The following is a 22,824-nucleotide window of genomic DNA, read 5'->3' as shown; positions in this document are numbered from 1 at the left end:
TCTCAAACTTTAGATTTTTTTCCACTTATATATAGTTTATACATTTGAAGACGTCGCCTTTTGTTCTGGAAAATTGTGAGGGACATCTTCCATTATTTTCAACCCTAAGAAAATAACTGAATCCTTGCATATGACAAGCTGAAACCAGTTAAAGTTTTGCACTTTTACTTGATGAATAATTTAATTGATTTGTTCTAGTGCTGGGCAAAAACGCTATATCACCATATAAATAAATAGATAGTCTATTTGAAATAACCAAAAGGTTTTGTAAACTCTTGTATACAAAACACAAATAAAAAGTACTGAGTATTTTCTGATTTACTTATCACGATATGATTCCATTGAAGACAATGAATTATCATATTTAATTATCGCATAGCCTTCATTTGTTGATGATTAATTATCTGTAAATTGATTTACAAAGCTTCCTTCTGTAAAAAATATCTCTTTCATTAGTTGCTTCCTCATGCATTTTGGGAGACCTCCCTCATCATATGGTGCTGGCCTGTATCATCACCATGGACTTACACCTCATGTTCCCTCATGTAGCATCACATGGACCCCAGCGCCCTACCCCCAACCCCCCCGCTTACACACAAACACACACTTTAACTTTGTGAATTCTCCATAAAGCCTTTCCAGATTAAATAGGCCATATGGTGGAGAGGCACATACAGTCATACAACTGAACGCTCTGCTAAGCTGTTAAAACCATTACAGAGGAAACATGAGGTTTCTGCCACTCCGTCATAACTCATCGACAAGATGTGGTATTCCTAACATTGCTCCAAATGTGAGGGGGAAATGTGTTTCAGGCCAGAATTTGGAGAAAAAATACAACGTGTTTATTGTTTGCAGCCATCGGTATCCCAGAAAGCATAGCATGCAGGTCAAGAGGTCCAGGCGAAACCTCATCAACCTATGAAGTCAGGAAATATGTGACCATGTTGTATTTTCTTGGTATCTCAGATCAGGTAGTAATTAACTGAACTAGTCGTAATATAAGCTACTGATGGTATCGATCCTGGTGATAAACTTAGATGTTCTATGATTTAATCGAGTCGATGAGGTGGACCACTGTAGTTTTGACGGTGCCCCCAACCACAGACCCTGAACTGGACTTCACTGGACCTCACTTGAATTTTTATTAAAATGTTTTACTATATTGTAATTACTGTTTCATTCACCTATTGTTGGATTATAACCCACGTTTTGAAGTGTTACCTTGCATCTTGCATCCTGTTGCAGTTCATTCCCACAGTTTTTTGAGGAGGGAATCCTCTTTAAATTTCCTCTCTTGATGTTTCTTACATTTTTTTACTTATGTGCTGTGGGTTTTTTGAAGTTGTTTTTCCGTTGCCTTTATAGAATGGTTGGGCAAGAACCGTTGCTATTGTGAGCCTATAAAGCACACTGAGACATTGTATGTGGAAGTGGGCTGTACAGATTGACTTGACTTGACATGACTTGACTTGACTGCAGCATCTGCTCACCAGATCACAGCGACAGCGACAGACAATAAACTCTTTGGAGCTTTACAGGCAGAACTGTACGCCTTTTTGCCCAAACAGAGATATGTCACATGGTATTGTAAGTTGATGGGAATTAAAAAACAAAAAATATACACAGAATGTTCCTCTGCTTCAGAAATATCCATATCTCTTGGTTGACATAGTTGCCATGGCCTACCCACAGTGTTTAATACCAGTGTGTAAGTCCCGCAGGAGAATATGCTCTTGTAGGTGTCATGTTGCGTTTTGTAACAGCTTTGCCACTAAGTGTTGAAGTGTGTGTGAAGGGTGTCAGGTGTGTCAGCCACGCCCTCTTTAATTCTGTCTGCTCTGCAAAGACAGAGAAGAAATATTTTATGACAGTAAGAGGAATAGAGGCTCTTTCTGAGTCACTTCTTCTTTTCAGTTAACTCACTGCACTCCTTTGCTTTCCTGCTTTATATCACCTGCTATTACTTCTACCGGCCCTTCAGGCCTGTGTTTGTGCGTGTTTGTGTGTGTGTGTTTTTGTGTTTGTGTGTGTGTGAGTGTGTGATGTTGTCGCTACCTGTAGGAGTTGAAGTGTGTGGCGTGAAACATGAATCACTCTGTTACCTGAGTAGGCCACACCCTGCCTCCTACTCCAGAGGAAGTGAATCACCTGAGACCTGCAAAGAAAGTGTGTGTGTGTGTGTGTGTGTGTGTGTGTGTGTGTGTGTGTGTGTGTGTGTGTGTGTGTGTGTGTGTGTGTGTGTGTGTGTGTGTGTGTGTGTGTGTGTGTGTAATAGGGCTTTAGGCTTTTTTAAAACCACTTCTTTCACTCACCAATTCCTGTCATGCCAGTTTTATTATGTGAGTAACATATAGGTATATCTTCTCCTTATGAATTTACTGTATGAAAAATTTGTTAGATTAGATTAGAATAGACTTTATTATCACTTCACAGGTACTTCGACAAGGAAACACAGCATCAAAGCCGTAGTGCCAAAAGCAGTAAAGTATTGTACATAATGTCGTGGTAATAGACATAATAAATAAAATGGACTTATGCAATTATTACACAATATGTAGTGCAAGAGTGTAAGTACAGGTTCCACTAATAGTAGTTATTATGTACAGAACAAACAGCTGGAGGAATGGGCGAGACAGATGCACCTTCTTCAGTCTCCTTAGGAAGAGTAGAAGTTCATTAGCCTTCTTGACAAACTCCATAAAAACTTAAAACTGACTACATGCTCATCCTCTGTCCCGTTGATACAGATGAGAGTATGTTTGCAATCTTTGATCTTCCTGGAGTCCATGACGAGCTCTTTGGTCTTATTGGTGTTGATGACCAGGTTGTTGTTGGTGCACCATGCTGCCAGATGTTCGCAGTATGGTGCACTAGCCTAAGGCAGAGTCTTCGTTGTTGTTGTTGTTGTTGTTGTTGTTGTTGTTGTTGTTGTTGTTGTTGTGCCCTGGTAACGGAGTTGGGTGATCAGCTTGGGGCATGATCATAGTGTTGAACTGAAGTTAATGGACAGCATTCTCTCACAGGTGTTGTTGTGGTCCAGGTGGGGGGAGGCGGCTGCCAGCCCCTCGTCAGTTGCATATGCATGATAAGGGAGGCCTCTGAGTGGTGCTTTTAAATTGTAAACCAAACTAATGGTTCCCAGTAAATGTTTTGTTCCTTGCAATCAATGTACTCTAAATTACAGCTGTATCTTTGTCTTTCTATGAAGAAGACAACTAGCTCATTTGAAGAACAATGAATGGCCTTCCACATACACATTTAGATATAACATATTAAAACAGGATAGTTGTGGAACTCAAAATGTTAAATGTGCTGGTATTAGTTATGTCATAAGATAATGAGTGATATTAACCGTCAAATAAGAAACCAAAGTATATCACTATGCGATTCCTTAACTCTGAAATTTACATAATATTCCACTAATATACTACAATAGCATATTACAATTCCAAGATTTTCAGTGTCCCCATCTGGCCACTACGTTGAAAAATGACCTGCGCCACTGCAGGTGGGAGGGGGCGGAGTGTAGTGCCGTGGGGATGTGACCTCTCTGTTCATCCACAAACATTTTATCATAAATATAAGAGCTGGAACCAAAGTGTGACATGAGCAGAGTTAAGATTAAAACATGGAGGCTAAGAGGGTTAATAAAGATGTCATAAATTATAAATGTGGTCAACACCATCAATCTAATGTCACTCACACATTTATCTGGGTGTTCTTGTTGACACGCCTACATTCTCGTAACAACATGTACTTTGAACTGTTGGCTTCTCCTCTGAGATGTTCGCCCGTTCACAAGCAGACAGCAGGTTTACACATGCAAACACGCCCACCTATAATACCATATGCAAATGTTAGAACTGATCTTAAAGTAGTCAAACCACCTCTCACTTTTACTATATGCTAAACATGACTTTAATAGTGAATACAGTTTGTTATATGGTGGTCGACTCTCCTATTGTTTCTAATAAATAAATATATAGCTGGATTTGGTTTTGCAAGCTCAGCAGGAAAAGACGTAAGAGGAATAGAGGCTTTTTCTGAGTCACTTCTTCTTTTCAGTTAACTCACTGCACTCCTTTGCTTTCCTGCTTTATACGTAAGATTGAAAACTGGAGAGCATGACATCACCCTCCCTCACAGGGATCGTGTGTATGTGTGTGTGTGTGTGTGTGTGTGTGTGTGTGTGTGTGTGTGTGTGTGTGTGTGTGTGTGTGTGTGTGTGTGTGTGTGTGTGTGTGTGTGTGTGTGTGTGTGTGTGTGTGAGAGAGAGAGAGATATATTATGCATACTTATTCATACAGCATTATGTTGTCTTAGATCAACAATAAGTCATGTCAAACATGTTCAGGTGTGTGTTGTGTGTCGTGTAGCTGTGACCAAAGCTGGTGTGTGGTATGGACACAGTGAGTGGGTGATCTGTGGCTGAGGGAGATCTCTGGCCTGCTGGTAGGAGGAGGCAGCTGGGAAGGTCTCAGTAGGGTGTTTGTTCTACAGATAAAATGTACCAGCTCTTAACGCTTCATGAAAATAACACACTTGAATTCATATAGGCAACACAGAGGCAGCCCTTATGTCATTCTTTGCTCTGGAACTTAGCCTCTTTCCTGTCACATAACCATGATTCAAGATTTTATCTTACTTATTACTTTTGGAGGATCTGATTTGGAGCCTAAAGAAGTGTTGTGTGGCATCTTATCTTCAAACTATGTCAAAAGTGTCTTTTTTCTGTGAGATATAAGCTGGAAGTCCCTGGTTTCCCCTGTTCTATTTTAACGTCTGATCATTTTCAGCGAGCAGGCTTCGACACGTGTTTCAACTGTTATCCTGAGAAAGCAGCTGAGTGAGATGCGAGGAGGGAGAGGGAAAAAACAGGAGTGAGAATAGAGGTCGGTAGCTAATTACTATTCAGACGGAGTGCCTGTGGGGTAGAAGGAGAGAGCAGTCTCGCTGCAATTCAAATAATCTCAGGCTAGTGAGTGTGAGTGTGCACAGGGCTGGGAGAAGACACAGCTTTGATGTTTCTCTCTACACATTGTGGGGGAAAAAAACATACGCTCCGAGGTAAAGGAGTCTTCTTCACCAATGCATTTGTCAAACTGAGGCGAAAGAGGAGAGCTGTGGCAGCTTCATGCAAAGCCTGACTGTTACGTTCGTCACTGAAATGGTTTGATTGTGACCTCCACCATCAGGACAGACAGGATTGGATCACTGTGAGAAAGTGGGTGAAAGAGTGAGGCCCTCATCACCTTAGCGGAGCCATGCTTTGCCTCTGAAGCAGATCTCTTTGACTGTTCATTTGAGTGTCAATTGTGAGCAGACAGGAACAGTTTCTCGCCTTAGGTTTGAAATGAGTTACTGCAAAAGAATACGTTTCATTTGTAAAGCGCTTTTCATATTTAAGATATAGCACTAAAAAAAATTATATTAAAAAGGCTTTTCTCATTTTTCTGATAATCCACTCGCCATATTTGCCACATTTTCATTCCCTGTTAAAAACAGTAAAGTCTGGCTACATTTTAAAGCAATGTAGACAGGGCCCAGCAGTTCATAAAGTGCTTTTTATGTTCTGCAACTGTAGCATGAAATTATGGTTGAATTAGCATGCTAGCTATCTAACTAGCCAGCCCCTAAATGAGTAAAAATGAACAACTCAGTGCTTCATTCCCACACTCTTGTCGCAGTTTAGGAAACCACATTGCTATCAGTCATTAACACAGATTCACCAGAATTTGTGCTTAATTTTCAGTACACAGAACAGAGAGAAGGACTCCTGCCGTGCTGGGATTGTAATGCTACACTGGTTACGGAAAGTGTAGCATTACAATCAGAGTTATCTACTGCTGCTGGAGCCTGGATCTGATGATGCAACCATAGAAAAACAGATGAATTTCAAATCATCCAGATGGAAGAGTGATTACTTTGAGATTCATTTAATGCCACGACAGCCCCTCCCCCATCACCAACTCCACCCCCCCCTCTCTCTCTCTAACTCTCTCTGCCTCTCTCTGTGTGCATCTATCTGCAGAGAAACTGCCTGTTCACATGAGCTAAAAATAAATCATGTGACTGAGCGAGGCCAACTGTACTGTTCATGCATTACTTATGGAAGTGTTTGCTTTTCTTCCCTTTTATGTAAAAAAAAAAAAAGAAAAGTCCCAGAGTTGATATTTTGTTGGAGTGGGCTCTCAGGCGATGTCCCCAAACATGAGCACTCTCATTTTTTGTCAGCTTGTCTGCAGTTTGTCAGCAGTGAGTTGGTTTAACTGAGTAGATGTGCAGTCTGCTGAAATGTTGCTGGGCTATCTAGAAGAACTGTGACTGATGTAAATATGTTATAATTAAAGCTGAGATGATCAATCAGTATTTAAATATAGAGTTGGATCTGTATTTTGTCTTTTGTGGAGATGTATTAAGATTATGGAATCCTATGTTATTTTCCTATTTGTGTTTTCCAAAAGTAAAGATTCCAAGCAAATTGTATTTAAAAACTACTAAATTGTGTTTTTTGTTTGATGAATATATGATTTTATTTTATTTTTTATTTTATTTATTTATATTATTTGTGTATATTCACCATCTGGTGACAAACTGAATATACATACTCATAATACAAGATCATTCTGGTTTATTGCAATTAAGGTCTTATTTTTGTAACTTGGACCATCAATCCTAATAGCAACATAAAATTGAACTCATTATCAATTTAATTGCTGAGATCCTGGAAAACATCATTTCAGTTTACATCACAGTTTTGAAACCAAATTAAAGCTTTAAAGTTGCCATGTATTGTACAGTGAGATATAGACTATTACAGGCATAGTGTGCACGTTCAGATTTGCTTCATCACAAGGTCCATTTAGTAGCTGCTCTGTAGCTTTCAATCATATCACATGGTCTTCCTCTGCAGATGGAGTTTGTCCAGTTGTTGTAAAATTGTAGATAATTCAAAATCTTCTCTAATTCCAAACACTTTAAGGACTTCTCATCGATAATGGTTTAAAAGTTGAAGTTGAAGGTTTGTTCTTGTCCAAACTGTTAAATTGTCTGATTGTGTGACGGCTTGTGGTTTCTGGCCAAAACTACAACAATAACACCCGAGTTGTAAGAATGCAGAATTATCCTTGTAATATTGTGATATATTCTTATCAATATCCCAACAGGTTTCAGCTATAACGCCCAGCCCCATGTCTGTCCTGTATGGGCGGCTGTGGCACATGAGGTAGAGCGCTTGTCCCGTAACCACAAGGTTGGTGGTTCAAACCCCTCTACCGGCAACATGCCGAGGTGTCCTTGAGCGAGACACCTAACCCCAAGTTGCTCCCCGGGTGCTTCATTGCAGCCCACTGCTCCTCCGGGATGGGTTAAATGCAGAGAAATAATTTCCCCATTGTGGGACTAATAAAGGATTGATTATTATTATTATTATGTAATTGTGTGCTTGGCAGTTGTTCACCTGTGTCTGTGTGCCAAAACAATCCTCATCTAATCTCTGGTGTCCAAAGAGTTGACATCAGTGGCATCCAACCTTCCGTCGCTGCGCGTCTCAGCAGCATAATATTTTAATCAGGGATTACCTCTCATATCTCCAGGAGATGATACAACTACAGAAGACTCCCTGCTGGTCCCAAAATGTGTTCACCTGCAAATATCATACAGAGTGAAAGCAACCCGGGATTTTTACACAGACAGTGACCGCCTTATTTTGTTTTCTGATCAGTCTTATTCATACTGTAAGTCACTGTTATGTGTCTTCATGATGACGAGGTTTGAGAGCGGCCGGGCGGACATACTGAATGAATCATTACTGCCCAATACAGTTGTTAGAAAAAGTGAGTGCAGGCTCTCCAGATGGATTTTTAGTGTGTGTCTGAAATCTGACAGCATTGGAGTTTGGAAGAGTCAGTGCATCGCTTCAGGGCCAGCGGAGAAGCTCAGTCGGCCTGTGTTGTGTCTGGTGGGGTGGAGGAAGATGCAGATGGGCTTTCTGCAGGAGGGACAGGAGGGGCGTTTGGCTCTTTTACCGCTCCTGACTGGAGACCATCTCTCCTCTTCTGTCCTTCGGATGCACCGTGACTCACCTCTGTCCCTTCCTCCTCTGTGCTATCGTCGTTTTTCCCGTTTTATCCATGTGTCGCCCACATTTCTTACCCTCAGCTTTAGAGCCTTTCTGTTTTCTCTCTGCATCTCTGAATCATCCCATCTCTTGCCCACGCTTCTGTACGTTTCCAAATTTAGTCCTGTTTTGTTTTTCTCTTCGTCTCATACTTGAGGCTGGAAGAGAGCCACAGCTCTGACGCCCTCAGCCATCTCTGGAGATTACTGCAACAACTGTGTGCATCCATCTGTGTTTACATCTCATCCTTTTCAAAGTTTTATTTTACTTGTTTCCCTCCTCACTGTTGCTCTATCACCATTGTTGTGTTAGAAGATGTAATGATAAACCTCATTCAGACACATAATAAAAAGGTAGCTCAGTCCAGGAGTGTTCTCAATAAACTATTGCCCTTACCAAGGCATTACAGTTATTTTTACAGATGGCCTTTTTTATTCTTTAAAAAGCATTTTATCAAGCATATAGAGATACCTGTTATGTAATGCAGAGTGGAAAAAGACAATACGAACAAACTGATTTTTATTCTAATCCTATCAAATATAAATCTGCCTTTGCCTCATTATGACCAGTCTGTAAGTAACTCATCTTCTCTGTGATCTTTTACAGGTGATATTACACAAAAGGGCTATGAGAAGAAAAGGACCAAACTCCTGGCTCCCTACATCATCCATACTCCAGGTAAAAACACTTCACCTCTTTGTTTCCCCTATACTGGTTAAACACAAAAAAACCAGCACGTAAACCTGATCGCATTTCTCTTTTAAGTAAGTTTATCTAGTATGAATCTGATTTAAGTTGATCTACAGTGTCTTATGGCCATGCATACTGTCATTAAATTGTCATATTTTTACATCATGTCTTTTTATAACTGGTAATTCCCATTTTAAATGTGGTATTTAAAAAGAATTGCATACCAGAATAATTGAGGCGAATGTATTTTAGATGTAGATTGCAGTAAATGTTATATAAATGGCTGTTTCTCTACTATTAATGGCAATGGTGTTGTATGTTCACACCTGATAATGCTCACTGCTGCCTCCTAGTGGTGCCATCTCTCTGCTAATCTCCCCTCATCCCACTGGCATGCAGCACAAATGATAATAAACTGTTAGCTGAATGCAGAATGTGTCTATCTGCTGGAGGCTTCGTCTCTATATGAAGAATCAAATGGTTGGCTAACCAGGTATAATAATAATAAAATTTACATAAGAACAGGATAGGTAGAAAGGAGAATACAAAATGTGCAGCACAGCTTAATTTAAATTCCATAATAAATAAAATCAAAGCATTATCAATTCCCTACACCATATTGGATATCCTGTAAAAGTTATGTATATTATTGTTTTAGAAAAAATTTGCAGAAACAAGACAATAAGCAAGATCCCTATGTGTAAATAATACAATAAATGAATGCATGTTTATTGTGTTTATTTGACAGTTGAGCCTCCCCGTCAGAATGACAGGCAGCCTCCCGCTCCCAGCTCCTCCTCCAGCCACGCCCCTCCCCCCTCCAGCTCGTCCCGTTACCGAGAGCGTCGCTCCCGCAAGACCCATCGCAGTGGAGGAACCAGGGACGACCGCTACAGATCAGGTCAGAGCTCCAGCATCAAGAAAACTTCCCTTTTTTCCCACTTGTGAAACACCTGCGATGCACTGAGGACATTAACACTAGTTTCCTCTTATAACTCTGCAGTGTTCACATTAACCCTCATCAGCTTCACTAGTTAAGCGGGCCTGTTTTGAAGCTCAGACACTGGGCTGTTTCAAAGGGACCAATTAAAGAGGTGTGTGTGTATGCGTGTTGGTGTGTATGTGTGTGTGTGCGCGCGTGTGTGTTTGTGTGTGCAAGAAAGAGACAGCCGGACGGCAGCTCAGCCCTGCAGCTGGGAAGCCCCTCAGTGAGGACCCCCAGTCTGTGAAAGCAGTCTGTGAAGTCTGTGATGTCACTGCCTGACTATGTGAGAGGAGAACAGGGGGGATACTGATCTGGAGGGGAAAACATGACGTCGCTGACAGGGAAAAAGGAAAACAGAGCTGTAGAGTTGAGGCGAAAGAGCACAGAGCATTATGAAGAGGATGTTGGTGTCTGTTAAAACTGTAAAAAGCTTTGTTTCTTTCATTAACTCTCTTTTCTCTGAAACAACCTCACACTCCAGCATGCTACAAACACATGCTACAGGCTGACAAAACTACAGTCTGTTAGGCCGGATGCTCTGTTGTCATAGAAAATCTTACCAGTAACCGATTATCTTATCAGAATGTTTTATTATCTGATTGAAGGATTCAGAAGGAGATTGGGGAAGAACAAACAAAAAAAAAGCAGAGAGGATTAGAGCTTAGAAAATAGATGCAAAATGAAGTTTGGTCTAATATATCCAGACTGGACTGATATAATTAGTGCAGCATTGTCTTGGGCTTTTAAAGTGCAGCGTAGAAGTAAAGATTTGTAGGACAGACTGCAAGTGACGCCTCGGAGGAGAGGAACACAGACCATGGACGAGAGGGATGATGAGCCTTTTGCCATATAATGGGCCCTCTATTTTACTATGTTCACAGTGTAGTACAGTTTCAAGTGCAGTAAAAGTGCTCTGATAAAGCAAAAAGCTGCTTTCAAAGGAAGCAGGAAGGCCTCTAATCATCAGTGAAGTCTCTAAAATCTTTCCCTCACCCATTCATTTGCTACTCCTAATACAATCTATAGTTTACTCTGTGGTAAGCAGTAAATTGAGAATTCGGACACATGAATAATCATCATTTTGTTTTTACCTCTATCAAAGGGGATGAATTTAATTGTGGGGGTTTTTTTTTATCAGAAAGTAGATGTTGCTTAGATGTCATGAGTACTACAATTGTTCTTTCATTGTTGCACTGTTTGAAGTGCATACTTTTGACATTGAGATTTACACTCAGGTTGGATAGAGGGATAGGTATTTCTATTATTTAGCCTACCCTAATTGATGTAAATTGGGTTGACAAAATAATAGAAACACCTGTCAGCATAACAGCAATACAGCACCACAAACTACATCCCCAAAATGATCATTAAATTGAATCAACACCTCTCTAAAACAGTTTTGACGAAACTGAACATCATAACCTCCAAATAGGTAGGTTTTTATTGCAGGTCTGTTAGTTTTAGCTTGTTGTATCTTATAAATTAGCAATTTGTTAAGACACTGAAATGAAATGACTTTGCTAGTACAAACCAGCAGGCTACAACACAAACACTCTGCAGCTCTGCACTGTGTACTGAGGCAAAGCACAGAGCTTTGAACTAAATGCTCACCTCAGCATGCTAACTAGCTTACAATGACAATGCTAACATACTTATGTTAAGCACGTGTAATAAATATCATGTTTTCAATCTGAGCTTCACAAACATACTTTAATTATGGTTAAGCATTTTGGCATGCTAACATGTGCTAAACACAAATTACAGCTCTGGTTAACGGCAATGTCATTAGTGTTTTCGGCTGTTATCCGAGGAATCTGATAAACACAAATTTGACCTGATGGTGGAGCTAGTGACAAAAAGTCATGAAAAGTCAGGGGATCAACGAAGTCTAGGATTCATTCTCTGGGAACTGTAAATGTTTGTACATGCCAAAATTGTTGAGATATTTCAGTCAGACAGACAGACAGACAAATACATAGCAAGGCTGCTAGAATGGCTAAAAAAAGTTTTAAAAGAGACCCAACATAAACACAGAAAACGACAAAACACTGCAACAACGAGAAACTGGAATACTAAAGCATCAAAGCAATCATAATTTTATTGGCTGCAGTGAAAGTTTAACACCCTTACTTTAATTACCTCCCAAAGCCTCCTCCAGTTAATAAACAACAGTGTCAGTACTGCGTTAACCAAAATGCAATACAACTGGTTTTAGGCTGCTTCCTCTATAGTTACACATTCATGGTCCGTATTTGTTATAGTAAACCAAAGAGGTATGTATGAAAGATGATACCAGATTAAGGCCTTCAGCTACCCAATCATAAGGAGCTGCGCTCATCCTGACAGACATGTGTAAGGAGTCAGCCTGTCCTGACGCCCCTGTGTGAGGGTGGACGATGGCACATCATGAAGATGATTAATTCCCGGGCAATCTGTTCAACAGAACGCCAGTTATGTAATTATGGCCCCTCTGTTGCTGTGTGATGAGCTGTTCTTGATGGTTTAATAAATGTGTTGAATGGAAACTGTGTCCCCTGAGTAAATACATGTGTGATTTTGTTGCACATGTCTTGTACGTAGTCTGAATGTGTGGCTGTTCACATGGTCCTTTTCAATGTGCCCGTGGGTGTCATCAAGTGAGAGTATCTTTTCACTTATTACAGTGTGTAGGCAAGTGTGTGGGTTAAAACACAGCTTGTCTCTCTCTCGTGGTTTCCTTTTTCAGTGGAAAAACAAAGTCATCCTCTTAGGATTTTCTCCTGATATTTTAATTAACTGTTTCTTCGTCAACAATATCTCACTGAAGCAAACCTGAAATGTTGCTGACAAAAATGATTGGCAAATAATGAGACAGGGGTGAACACATTCACTTACTTGTAATCATTTTTGATTAAAGTGATGTTTCATCTCAAGTATTCATAGGTTGATGTGTCTATGAGCTGAGAAAAGAGTAACCAGTGATTTTTCCTTCTTGGATTCTTTAATTAGATTTTTTTTATAGCAAAAATAATATAACTTTTTCTTCTTATCACAAACAGATTTTTTTTTGTACAAAATACTTTTACAAAAAGTTCACATCTATACATTAACTATTATTTTGGCAATGCTTGGCACCTTTTAGACTTTTTTGCCAGCAGGAACTTTTCCCCAAAAGTATCTAAACTTAGTTTTCAGGCTGTGGTTTCTGTGCTCTGTAGGATCACAGCACAATTAAAATGAAATCATAACACTATTCAAGCAGCAGTTAGGAAAATGTATGCATTTTTAGAGTCACTTATCACAGACCATGTGATGTGGGCAAACTGGCTGCTGATAACTTAGTTCATGAGCTGTTTTCATTGTTTTCTTCGTTGTTTCTTTGCTTTGATTCAGATCCAAAGCAACTATTCCCAACAGAAAGTGTGTTTTGTTTTCTGTCCGTGCAGATATCCATACTGAGGCAGTACAAGCTGCCCTGGCTAAACATAAGGAGGAGAAGATGGCACTGCCCATGCCTACCAAACGACGCTCCACTTATGTCCAGTCTCCCATCAATACCCGCACACCACCAGGTAGGACAGGAAGGAGCGTCCTCCTGCTCTGTCGTAACAATTATTGACATTAAGCTAAATATTTATTCTTTGGACTCTTTTCTTTTGCTCTAAGACTCTTCATCAGGATCTGAAGATGAAACGGCTGTGCGCAGGCAGTCATCGATGCTCCCTCCTCCGCCTGTGGTCCATCCCAACCTGCAGAGCCCGGACTCTTGGATCAACCGCACCGTCCAGGGCTCCTCCACATCCTCCTCGGCCTCCTCCACCTTGTCCCACGGAGAGGCCAAGCCGCAGCCTCAGAGCCACCCTAAGTCTCAGCCTCAGCCTCAGTACAAGCCGCAGTACCAACCTCTGTATCAGCCTCACCACCAACCGCAGCACCAGCCTCAGCACCAGCCTCACCACCAACCGCAGCACCAGCCACAGCACCAGCCGCAGCACCAGCCGCAGCACCAGCCGCAGCCCCAGCCGCAGCCCCAGCCGCAGCCCCAGCCGCAGCCGCAGCCGCAGCCCCAGCCGCCCCAGCCGCAGCCGCAGCCGCAGCCCCAGCCGCAGCACCAGTCGCAGCCTCAGCACCAGCCTAAGCACCAGTCTCAGCCATCGGCCCACACTGTTGTGATGGACATGCTGGCTCATAGTCGCATTGGTGAGACGCTCTGCTAATTTATGACTAAGATGTTCATCAACACCAAATCTGTTGTTAGTATGAGTTAATAACACATTAAGCGGCTGTTTCACTGATTTTTGAAAATTATACATTCAAAACACCAATATCTTAAAATTTTGACTGAATTTAAAATTTGCTTGGTATTATACCGACACTATCCTGTGCCTGGTATTGTTATTAGAAAGCGAGCAGAAACTTTAGGATGGCTCATTCAGACTGTCCTCCCTCGCTTCACCTGCAGTCCTCTCAGAAAACAGTGCCCCCCCTCCAGATGTGACAGCTGTGGCCCCCCCATCCAGAGGCCCACGGGTCGACCTGCCCTCCAACGCCGTGGTACGAGGGATGAGCCGCGGACAGAGCCGCTCAAGCATGATGGAGACTGCGGATGGTAACGACTACACCTCATATAATTTGTTTGTGTGTCTTTGCGGGAGTTTGTGTGTGACTCCACTCATAAATCTCTCTTTGAAATAAACATTGACCGCCAACCATGACATATCAATAATCAGACTTAACTGCTTTCTTTTCTTCTTGATCTTTCTCTACTCTGTCACTTGTTATTTGACTGCCTGATAGGAAGAGGTAATATCCAGAGTAAGGAAACACCTTAATGTATAATGTCTGTAGCCTTCCTGTCTGCTGTTTTTCCCTCACTCTCCCCCCTTGTTTTTAATGAATGATTATCAAAATAAATGCCACAAAATCAACATCCGCCCACAGAATGAATCCTCACGTGTGATCCCAAACCAAAAAAACAGCCTTTACCCGAACTCTGTGTTTTCCTTGTATTGTTGCCTCCTATGTATGCTGCTTTTCATTCCCAAAAGATATGAAAAGATTTTATTATCAATTCAATCTTAACTAAAGAATACATTCTCTTGTGTAATGGGATGAAGAGCAGCAGACAATGAGATGGTAAGACGTTAAGACATGTAGTGTTGTGTCACTGGATGTTTCAGCCGTTGTGTGAGTGACTGTGTGTTTATGCTGCCACTGTCCCTCTCCACCTTCATCCACCTTGTAGGAGTTCCTGTGAACAGCAGAGTGTCCACTAAGATCCAGCAGCTGCTCAACACCCTGAAGAGGCCCAAGAGGCCCCCTCTCAGCGAGTTCTTCACTGATGACGCCGAGGAGATCGTAGAAGGTACGCATCTTCATGAGAGACTTCGACGACAGTGTTCACAAGTGGCTACTTAAATTTCCAATCAAGTGATTTTGAAGGTTGTATTTATTTAAAAAATATACAACATCATATTACGATCTGAGTTTCAATTACTTGCAAGGATATCACTATATTTAAAAAATATATTTGGGGTATAACTGACAAGTCAACACTTATTAAGTGTTTATAAATTGTAACAAATGGCTTTATTAATATACAATAAATTGTATACTAATGCTTTATAGATCAATTATTACCCATTGATATGTTCAACTTTTGGGTTGAAGTACAAATTCAGTACTTTGAAACTTGACATGATTCTTGTTTTAAGCATTATGCATATTTATGAGACTATAACTTTTTAGTGCTATAAGCCCATTATCACACATTATAAGAATGTTTATAATGCATTATAGACACAGTGGCTTTCCGAAAGTACAATTTTGAATGAAATTATTTATGTTTCCACAAATTATCATTACAGTTTGTTGTGATCTGAAGACCTGGTTATTAAATTGTTTGAATCATTTTTTTTTTTTTTGACAATTGAAACAACAGAGAAGAAGACAGATTAGGGAAGACAGAGGAAAGATAAAACCAATCAATAGGCTTAATCAGTGAAACCTACTTAGAGTAAAAGCCAGCATTGATGTATGAACTGCATTTTATCCTGGTGGCATTCTTGATCGACCTCATTAATCTGTCACATACACGTTCTGTTGTCTCTCTCACAGTTCCCCAACCAGACCCAAACACACCCAAGCCGGAGGGCCGTCAGATCATCCCGGTGAAAGGGGAGCCTTTGGGAGTGGTCAGTAACTGGCCCCCAGCCCTGCAGGCAGCGTTGGCCCGTTGGGGGGCCACTCAGGGAAAGAGCCCCGCCCTCACCGCTCTTGACATCACGGGCAAACCGCTATATACACTGACATACGGTGAGAAACAAGACTGGTAATCTACTACTGCTGTGTAGAAAGCTATTTCTTATGAGTTCCTGTGAAGAGCTCATTTTGACAATAGAGAGATGTGTGTACTCTGTGACATGAGATTTCTTTTGGCAGTGGTAAGACAACCTCCCTTCCGAACTAACCTCCTCCCCGCTCCACCTTCTGTCTGTGTTAGGGAAGCTGTGGAGTCGCAGTGTGAAGCTGGCGTACACCCTCCTGAACAAGCTGGGCACCAAGAACGAGCAAATCCTCAAACCTGGAGACAAGGTGAAAACAGCTGACACACAATACACACAAAAAGAAGCACAAAGATATACAATGTTTTGCAGCAACAAGGTGCTGAATGCAAAGTTTAATGTCTTGGTAGGTGGCGCTGGTGTTCCCCAACAGTGACCCTGGTATGTTCTGGGTGGCCTTCTACGGCTGCCTCCTCGCTGAAGTTATACCTGTACCTATTGAAGTACCACTGTCTCGCAAAGTAAGAAATACATCAAACATGTACATTTTGTGAGTACAGACATAGTTTTTTCTGTTTAACCATGAATGTGTTTTTGTTTGTGTGTGTGGTGTTTTTAGGACGCAGGTATCTGCCAGGTGGGGTTTCTGCTTGGTAGCTGTGGTGTCGGTCTGGCTCTGACCAGTGAGATCTGTCTGAAGGGTTTACCCAAGACACCCACGGGGGAAATACTGCAGTTTAAAGGTCATCTCTTATTTTATCTTATTAAATGTTGCTGTAAAACATGCAATGGCTAAACCTCAGGTCACCTTCAGACTGTTTGGCATGTAATGTACTGTGTGTTTTAATTAATAAGTGTCGATGAATTTCAGCCATCCATGATCTCAAAATGATTGTATAACATTTTGAAATGAATCCCTTTCTTTATACCCTGAAGTATAATGTAAGTCCCCTTGATTTTACTTGACTTCACTGATGCCTTTCTCTGATAGGCTGGCCTCGACTAAAGTGGGTGGTGACAGACTCAAAATACCTGACCAAGCCTTCCAAAGACTGGCAGCCGCATATCCCCACTGCCAACACTGACCCTTCATATATAGAGGTAACAGAGCTGCTTAGTGGTCGGCCAGCTGATTGCATTAACCAGCTACTGCTTTTAAGGAGACAATATTGTTTAACTGGCTGACCGGAATGTTTGCACAAGGATTCACATGTTCCTCTTGTGTTTTCTCTGTGTTTAGTACAAGGCGAGTAAAGACGGCACGGTGGTGGGTGTGGCTGTGTCTAAAGTAGCCATGTTGACCCACTGCCAAGCGCTGACCCAGGCATGCAACTACTGTGAGGGTGAGTGAAGACTTGTCATCGTCTATTATCTGAAGCTTTGCTCATCAACATAGTTGTTATGAATCTGAAGTCAACTTTTATCTTTCTTCACGTTAAGGGGAGACTTTGGTGAATGTCCTGGACTTTAAAAAGGACATGGGCCTGTGGCATGGAGTTCTCACAGTAAGTGTGTGGGGATGCTCTTAACTCTTTCTGTAATTTTAGAACTAAATTAAGTAGAATGAACGAATGTGGGGTTTTATTATAATGCGAAAAATGATAGTGTGTATCTGCTTAATGAGGTTTTGTTTGTTTCCAGGCTGTGATGAACAGGATACACACTATCAGTGTTCCCTATGCAGTAATGAAAGCTTGTCCTCTTTCCTGGGTACAGAGGGTCCACTTCCACAAAGGTAAGTAGTTCAGCTGAAGTAGAGCCATTTAAAAGTACAATGTGATAAATATTTAACATAACATTTTTTTTTTTGCAGCTCGTATAGCTTTGGTGAAGTGCCGTGATCTACACTGGGCCATGATGGCTCATCGGGACCAGAGAGACACCAGTCTGGCGTCATTACGTATGCTGATTGTCGCTGATGGTGCTAACCCCTGTGAGTGGTTTGTGACGCACCAGCTTTGTAAAACTAGATCTTTTAAAACCACACAAATTAGATACAATATGTTGAATTCCCTATCTCCTCCTGTCAAGGGTCGGTGTCTTCCTGTGATGCCTTCCTGAACTTGTTTCAGTCCCACGGGCTGAAACCTGAGGTCATCTGTCCCTGTGCCACCTCCCCTGAGGCTATGACAGTGGCTATACGCAGGTATGTGCATAACCAATGTTTTCTTTTTGTGTAGCATTATATTAGAGGAAAAAGACAAACACAAAGTAAGATAGAAACCCCTTCCTTCTTCTAAACCCTAGTTCCACCTACCTCCCATTTCTTCCTTCTTCCCGCCCTCCATTTTAATCCAAGGCCCATAAAAGAACATTACTATTAATGAAAGACAAAAAAAGAGCACCACACACTGCTTCACTCAAGGTTGAATACATTTTTTGCTGGTGTAGCAGAGTGGATGGAGATGTAGACTGTTGTATGTGGTGTTGTACATGGGTTGGTGGGGCAGATGGCTAACTGTAAAAACAGATGGGATGGATGCAAATGCTCATGATTGATCGAACTCTCCCCTGCGTAGACCGGGAGTACCGGGCACACCCCTCCCAGCCCGTGCCATTCTTTCCATGGGCGGCCTGAGCCACGGCGTCATCAGGGTCAACACAGAGGACAAGAACTCCGCCCTGACTGTACAAGATGTGGGGCATGTTATGCCTGGAGGTAAGGGTAGAAGGACTGATAAATGAGTCAAAGGGACAGCATAAAAAACAAATTAAAGATTGGTGCTTGTGGAAAGAGCTGCCAAAAATTCCAGTATGTCAGAAATGTAACCCTAAATAGGCAAATATGAATTTTATGGAAAATAACTTTTATTTGAAATATATTTGTTTGCTTTCACGTGGAAGAGAGGTGTGATGCAGCCAATGTAGTCAAGTCTCAGATATTTCCACAATCACACCTACACTTACATTTTATTTTTATTTTTATTACATGCTTACATGGATTTAAACCAATTGCAACATAGCAGGAAATATAATAATATGCCTTGTAAACTATCTAAAATTTGTGTAAATGTCACAAGTTTTCTATGATGTGATGAAGTGTTTGATTACTGTGTTTTGTGGTCCGGGTCGTTCCTTCAATAAGTACAACCATGAAATACAATGGGGATCAAACTGAAGTTAACGAATGTGCATAAAGCCAGATATAAGACTGTAACAGGCCAGGCACAGCTGTAACACATGCAAACCATTTCAGGAAATACTGACACTCTAAAGTATTCGTAGCACGTATATACAATACAAAAGAAAATATGGTTCACATTCCACCCCTCCAATGTTACACAGCTCAGAAAATGTATATTCTTCTCCTGAAACCCTAATAGCAAGAGGAAGAGTACCATTTTTGTATGGTGCAATTAAAGGTCTTTGGCTTCTAGGAACAGCAAGATTAAACTTTATTGTCCAGAAGGAAAAGGTCATGTAGTCAAAAAGACTGGGCTGAAATGTGCAATGTCTATTTAAGTCTATTACTTGTCTGAATGCTGCCTTTGTTTGTCTCCAGCTCTGATGTGCATTGTAAAGCCAGACGGGCCTCCTCAGCTGTGTAAAACAGATGAGATAGGTGAGATAATAATCAACTCCCGTGCTGGAGGCAACATGTACTACGGCCTGCCTGGGGTCACCAAAAACACCTTTGAGGTATGAAATTAAAATACATTTAGAACCCACCTCTGCAGATACAATCAAACAATGAATTTGTTTCTTTCTGTGGTGTATTTCCATCATTTCTGTGCGGTTGTGTTCAGGTGATACCGGTTAACGCTAATGGAGTTCCCATTGGAGAGATACCATTTGTGCGGTCAGGACTCCTGGGGTTCGTTGGCCCAGTAAGTAGGACCGTTTCTTTACAGCACAACATCTGTTGTAACTTCAGCCGTCCTGGAAACCATCCTTGTCTCTCTGTCTTTGAATGGGTCTCTATACTTACAGTATAATGACCCTGTTGTGTATCCTCCCGCTCCGTGCAGGGCAGTCTGATCTTTGTGGTGGGGAAGATCGAGGGTCTGCTGATGGTGAGCGGGCGGCGACACAATGCTGATGACCTGGTCGCCACCGCTCTTGCCGTGGAGCCAGTCAAGACCGTGTACCGTGGGAGGTGAGGAGACCACTAAATACCTCTTTATACAAAGTGTGAGTGGAAATATGGTAAAGTGTGGATCCTAATTTATCACTACTGACACCTGGTGGTACAAGAGAGGCACAGCCCGAAACAGGGCATCACTGAATATAATGGTGGCGTTGTCTATAAATGTCAGACTTCCATACACTCTTTTTCTGTGTTTCTAGGATCGCTGTGTTTTCAGTCACAGTGTTTTATGATGAGAGGGTAGTGATTGTGGCGGAGCAGAGGCCAGACGCCAGCGAAGAGGACAGCTTCCAGTGGATGAGCCGAGTGCTTCAGGTAAATCAGCTCATCATCTTCTTTCAAAAGCTTTTATTGTGAATCAGCTTTTGTGAAAGTAACAGGAAACAATATACACATCTTCTTTTGTATATAAATATGACAATTTGTAAAGCACAGTAAATCACTTCTTATAAGTGATAGGTAATAACACTATCATCCAGTGTGTCTGTAATATAGAGACAAAAGCACCATTCTGTCAACCGAGCTCTTTAGTCACCTTCAGCCTTTAAAAAAAATAAATTGTGTTATTAGTTATTTTGTTAACAACTGTCCTCTGCAGGCCATCGACAGCATCCACCAGGTTGGCCTCTACTGTCTGGCTCTGGTCCCTGCCAACACCTTACCTAAAACACCCCTGGGTGGCATCCACATCTCTGACACCAAGCAGTTCTTCTTAGATGGCAACCTGCACCCCTGCAACATCCTAATGTGTCCCCATACGTGTGTCACCAACCTGCCCAAGCCCCGCCAGAAACAGCCCGGTAGGCAACGCTTATCTGCAGACAGAAAGCTTGAAGATGAGAGACATTGTTGATTGTTCCGCCTGTGAGAGTCAGTCAGGGTTATGAAGTGTTTTGTGAAATGAGACCATGGTCAGTAGTTTTACATAACACACACATAACAGTTTCTGAATTTAGGAAAGCAATGTTTCTGCCACGTTGGCCACTGACTGTGGCAAAGTATTTGAGCACAGCCACCATTTAATATCTGTGTTTCACAAAATACTAATGCAGTCTAGAATGTCTACTTTACAAGTAATATTTAAAGCTATTTTTTTATTCTGACAGGATTACAAGTGAGGTTTCTGTGGGTGCTTTATTGTGAAATGAGCAGTGTTACAATTATTTCTATTTTCCAATCCTCTTAATATTATTTTATTTTTTTGTATTTGCTCACATAAGACTGCATGAAATCCAGATAATGAAAAAAATTGAAATGTCTTAGCAGTGGTCAAGTAGCCTCAGGTTTATACAATGGACCCCTTACTTTAGGAGATAAACAACAAATAACAAAAAAGGACAAAAAAGAAAGCAAACTTAGTACACATACATTAAGAAAAATACAGCATAAGATACTGACAACAAGAAGCACACAAAATGAGCAGAAAAACTAACCTATGAGTAGGCAACAATCCATGTGATGGGATGAATGTGATGAAAATGTCCTTTTCTCTCTCTCTTATCTATCTTTCTCTCCCACACTAAATATGTTTCACACTTTACACCTGGTTTCTCTTGCAGTTGGTGTTGGTCCTGCGTCCGTGATGGTGGGCAACCTGGTGGCAGGGAAGAGAATTGCCCAGGCTGCAGGCAGGGACCTCGGCATGATCGAAGACCAGGATCTCGTCCGGAAGGTAGCATGACCATGAATACTGTAGCTCTCCCTTTCAAACACCCACTAACTCTTTATCTGATTACTTCAAACACATTCCCACTTTTTAAAGAGACAATGCATGTCCTTCAGCATCAGCAGGAAACGCATGATCAGTACCAATGCTCTTATTGTATTATAATGGTGGAAAGTTAAGTTAAAAGACTCTCAACTACCAGTGTAAGAATAGTTCAGGCTCAAACAAAGCTCAGTTTTATAGATGCAAGAAAAAACCTGGACTCTTCTCTCTTTCTGCTCTCGTCATTCTCTGGACGTAGCTCTGTATGTGGCCCACTGTGATGGTAAGAATGATGGCCCTCTTCTGGCATCTTCCCCATGCCTTTGTTTATTCTTGTCACATTCTTGTATTGTGATTTTATTTTTGTGTGCTTGTGTTAAAATGTGACACAAGCAAAGCCTTGCATGTTTATTGGTATTATCTGTGTAATATATGCACCTTCTGTAGCTTTCCCTTGTTTTACTGCAAAGGTTCATTTCACATCCGAAGTTATTGTTCATTATTTTAAGAGCTGTATTGGCTCAGAGTATGTGGTGTAAAGTATTTGCATGTTGGCAAGAGATAATTTATGCCAGACAGCTGTGTACTGAGGTATGCAGTCTCTGAGCCTCACATTTTTTGTTTTATTCAGGTGTATTAAAATGTTCCATCAGCACTAAACTCTTCCCTGTATAGGCTCTTCATGGTTGTGTTTGTAATTATAATTTATGAAGACTATTAGAGCACAACTTCAGATATGCAGTACATACATCTAATTATTATTTCCTTTTATTTCAGCATCAGTATCTGACGGAGGCTCTACAGTGGAGGGCACAGACAGACGCAGACCACGTCCTCTTTGTTCTTCTTAATGCCAAGGTATCAAACTGATCTGTTCATATGCTGAGAAACACGTTATGTATACTTGGACTGCGATGCAAAGATTGATGATATTGCTACATGAATTACTGCTTGTGTTTTTGGTGACGT

General features: G+C 41.3%; 1 protein-coding gene across 1 annotated transcript in view; it reads left to right on the top strand.

Annotated features, from left to right (window-relative positions):
* dip2bb (disco-interacting protein 2 homolog Bb) overlaps positions 1 to 22,824 on the top strand; it is a 38,311-nt gene that overhangs the window by 7,077 nt on the left and 8,410 nt on the right. Inside the window, exons 2-26 of the mRNA XM_054616338.1 lie at positions 8,729 to 8,800; positions 9,561 to 9,713; positions 13,223 to 13,348; positions 13,443 to 13,722; positions 13,930 to 13,976; positions 14,239 to 14,385; positions 15,022 to 15,141; positions 15,894 to 16,091; positions 16,279 to 16,370; positions 16,471 to 16,581; positions 16,680 to 16,803; positions 17,052 to 17,161; positions 17,301 to 17,403; positions 17,501 to 17,565; positions 17,702 to 17,795; positions 17,874 to 17,993; positions 18,092 to 18,206; positions 18,580 to 18,719; positions 19,563 to 19,699; positions 19,807 to 19,887; positions 20,029 to 20,156; positions 20,348 to 20,462; positions 20,746 to 20,947; positions 21,707 to 21,819; positions 22,633 to 22,713. Of these exons, the coding sequence (XP_054472313.1) occupies positions 8,729 to 8,800; positions 9,561 to 9,713; positions 13,223 to 13,348; positions 13,443 to 13,722; positions 13,930 to 13,976; positions 14,239 to 14,385; positions 15,022 to 15,141; positions 15,894 to 16,091; positions 16,279 to 16,370; positions 16,471 to 16,581; positions 16,680 to 16,803; positions 17,052 to 17,161; positions 17,301 to 17,403; positions 17,501 to 17,565; positions 17,702 to 17,795; positions 17,874 to 17,993; positions 18,092 to 18,206; positions 18,580 to 18,719; positions 19,563 to 19,699; positions 19,807 to 19,887; positions 20,029 to 20,156; positions 20,348 to 20,462; positions 20,746 to 20,947; positions 21,707 to 21,819; positions 22,633 to 22,713 (3,074 nt within the window). The remainder of the gene's footprint in view (positions 1 to 8,728; positions 8,801 to 9,560; positions 9,714 to 13,222; positions 13,349 to 13,442; positions 13,723 to 13,929; positions 13,977 to 14,238; positions 14,386 to 15,021; positions 15,142 to 15,893; positions 16,092 to 16,278; positions 16,371 to 16,470; positions 16,582 to 16,679; positions 16,804 to 17,051; positions 17,162 to 17,300; positions 17,404 to 17,500; positions 17,566 to 17,701; positions 17,796 to 17,873; positions 17,994 to 18,091; positions 18,207 to 18,579; positions 18,720 to 19,562; positions 19,700 to 19,806; positions 19,888 to 20,028; positions 20,157 to 20,347; positions 20,463 to 20,745; positions 20,948 to 21,706; positions 21,820 to 22,632; positions 22,714 to 22,824) is intronic.

Source organism: Anoplopoma fimbria, chromosome 17, assembly GCF_027596085.1.
Source record: "Anoplopoma fimbria isolate UVic2021 breed Golden Eagle Sablefish chromosome 17, Afim_UVic_2022, whole genome shotgun sequence".
Classification (NCBI taxonomy): domain Eukaryota; kingdom Metazoa; phylum Chordata; class Actinopteri; order Perciformes; family Anoplopomatidae; genus Anoplopoma; species Anoplopoma fimbria.
Note: the sequence above shows the minus strand (reverse complement) of the source record. Positions and strands in the feature narration are given on the sequence as shown.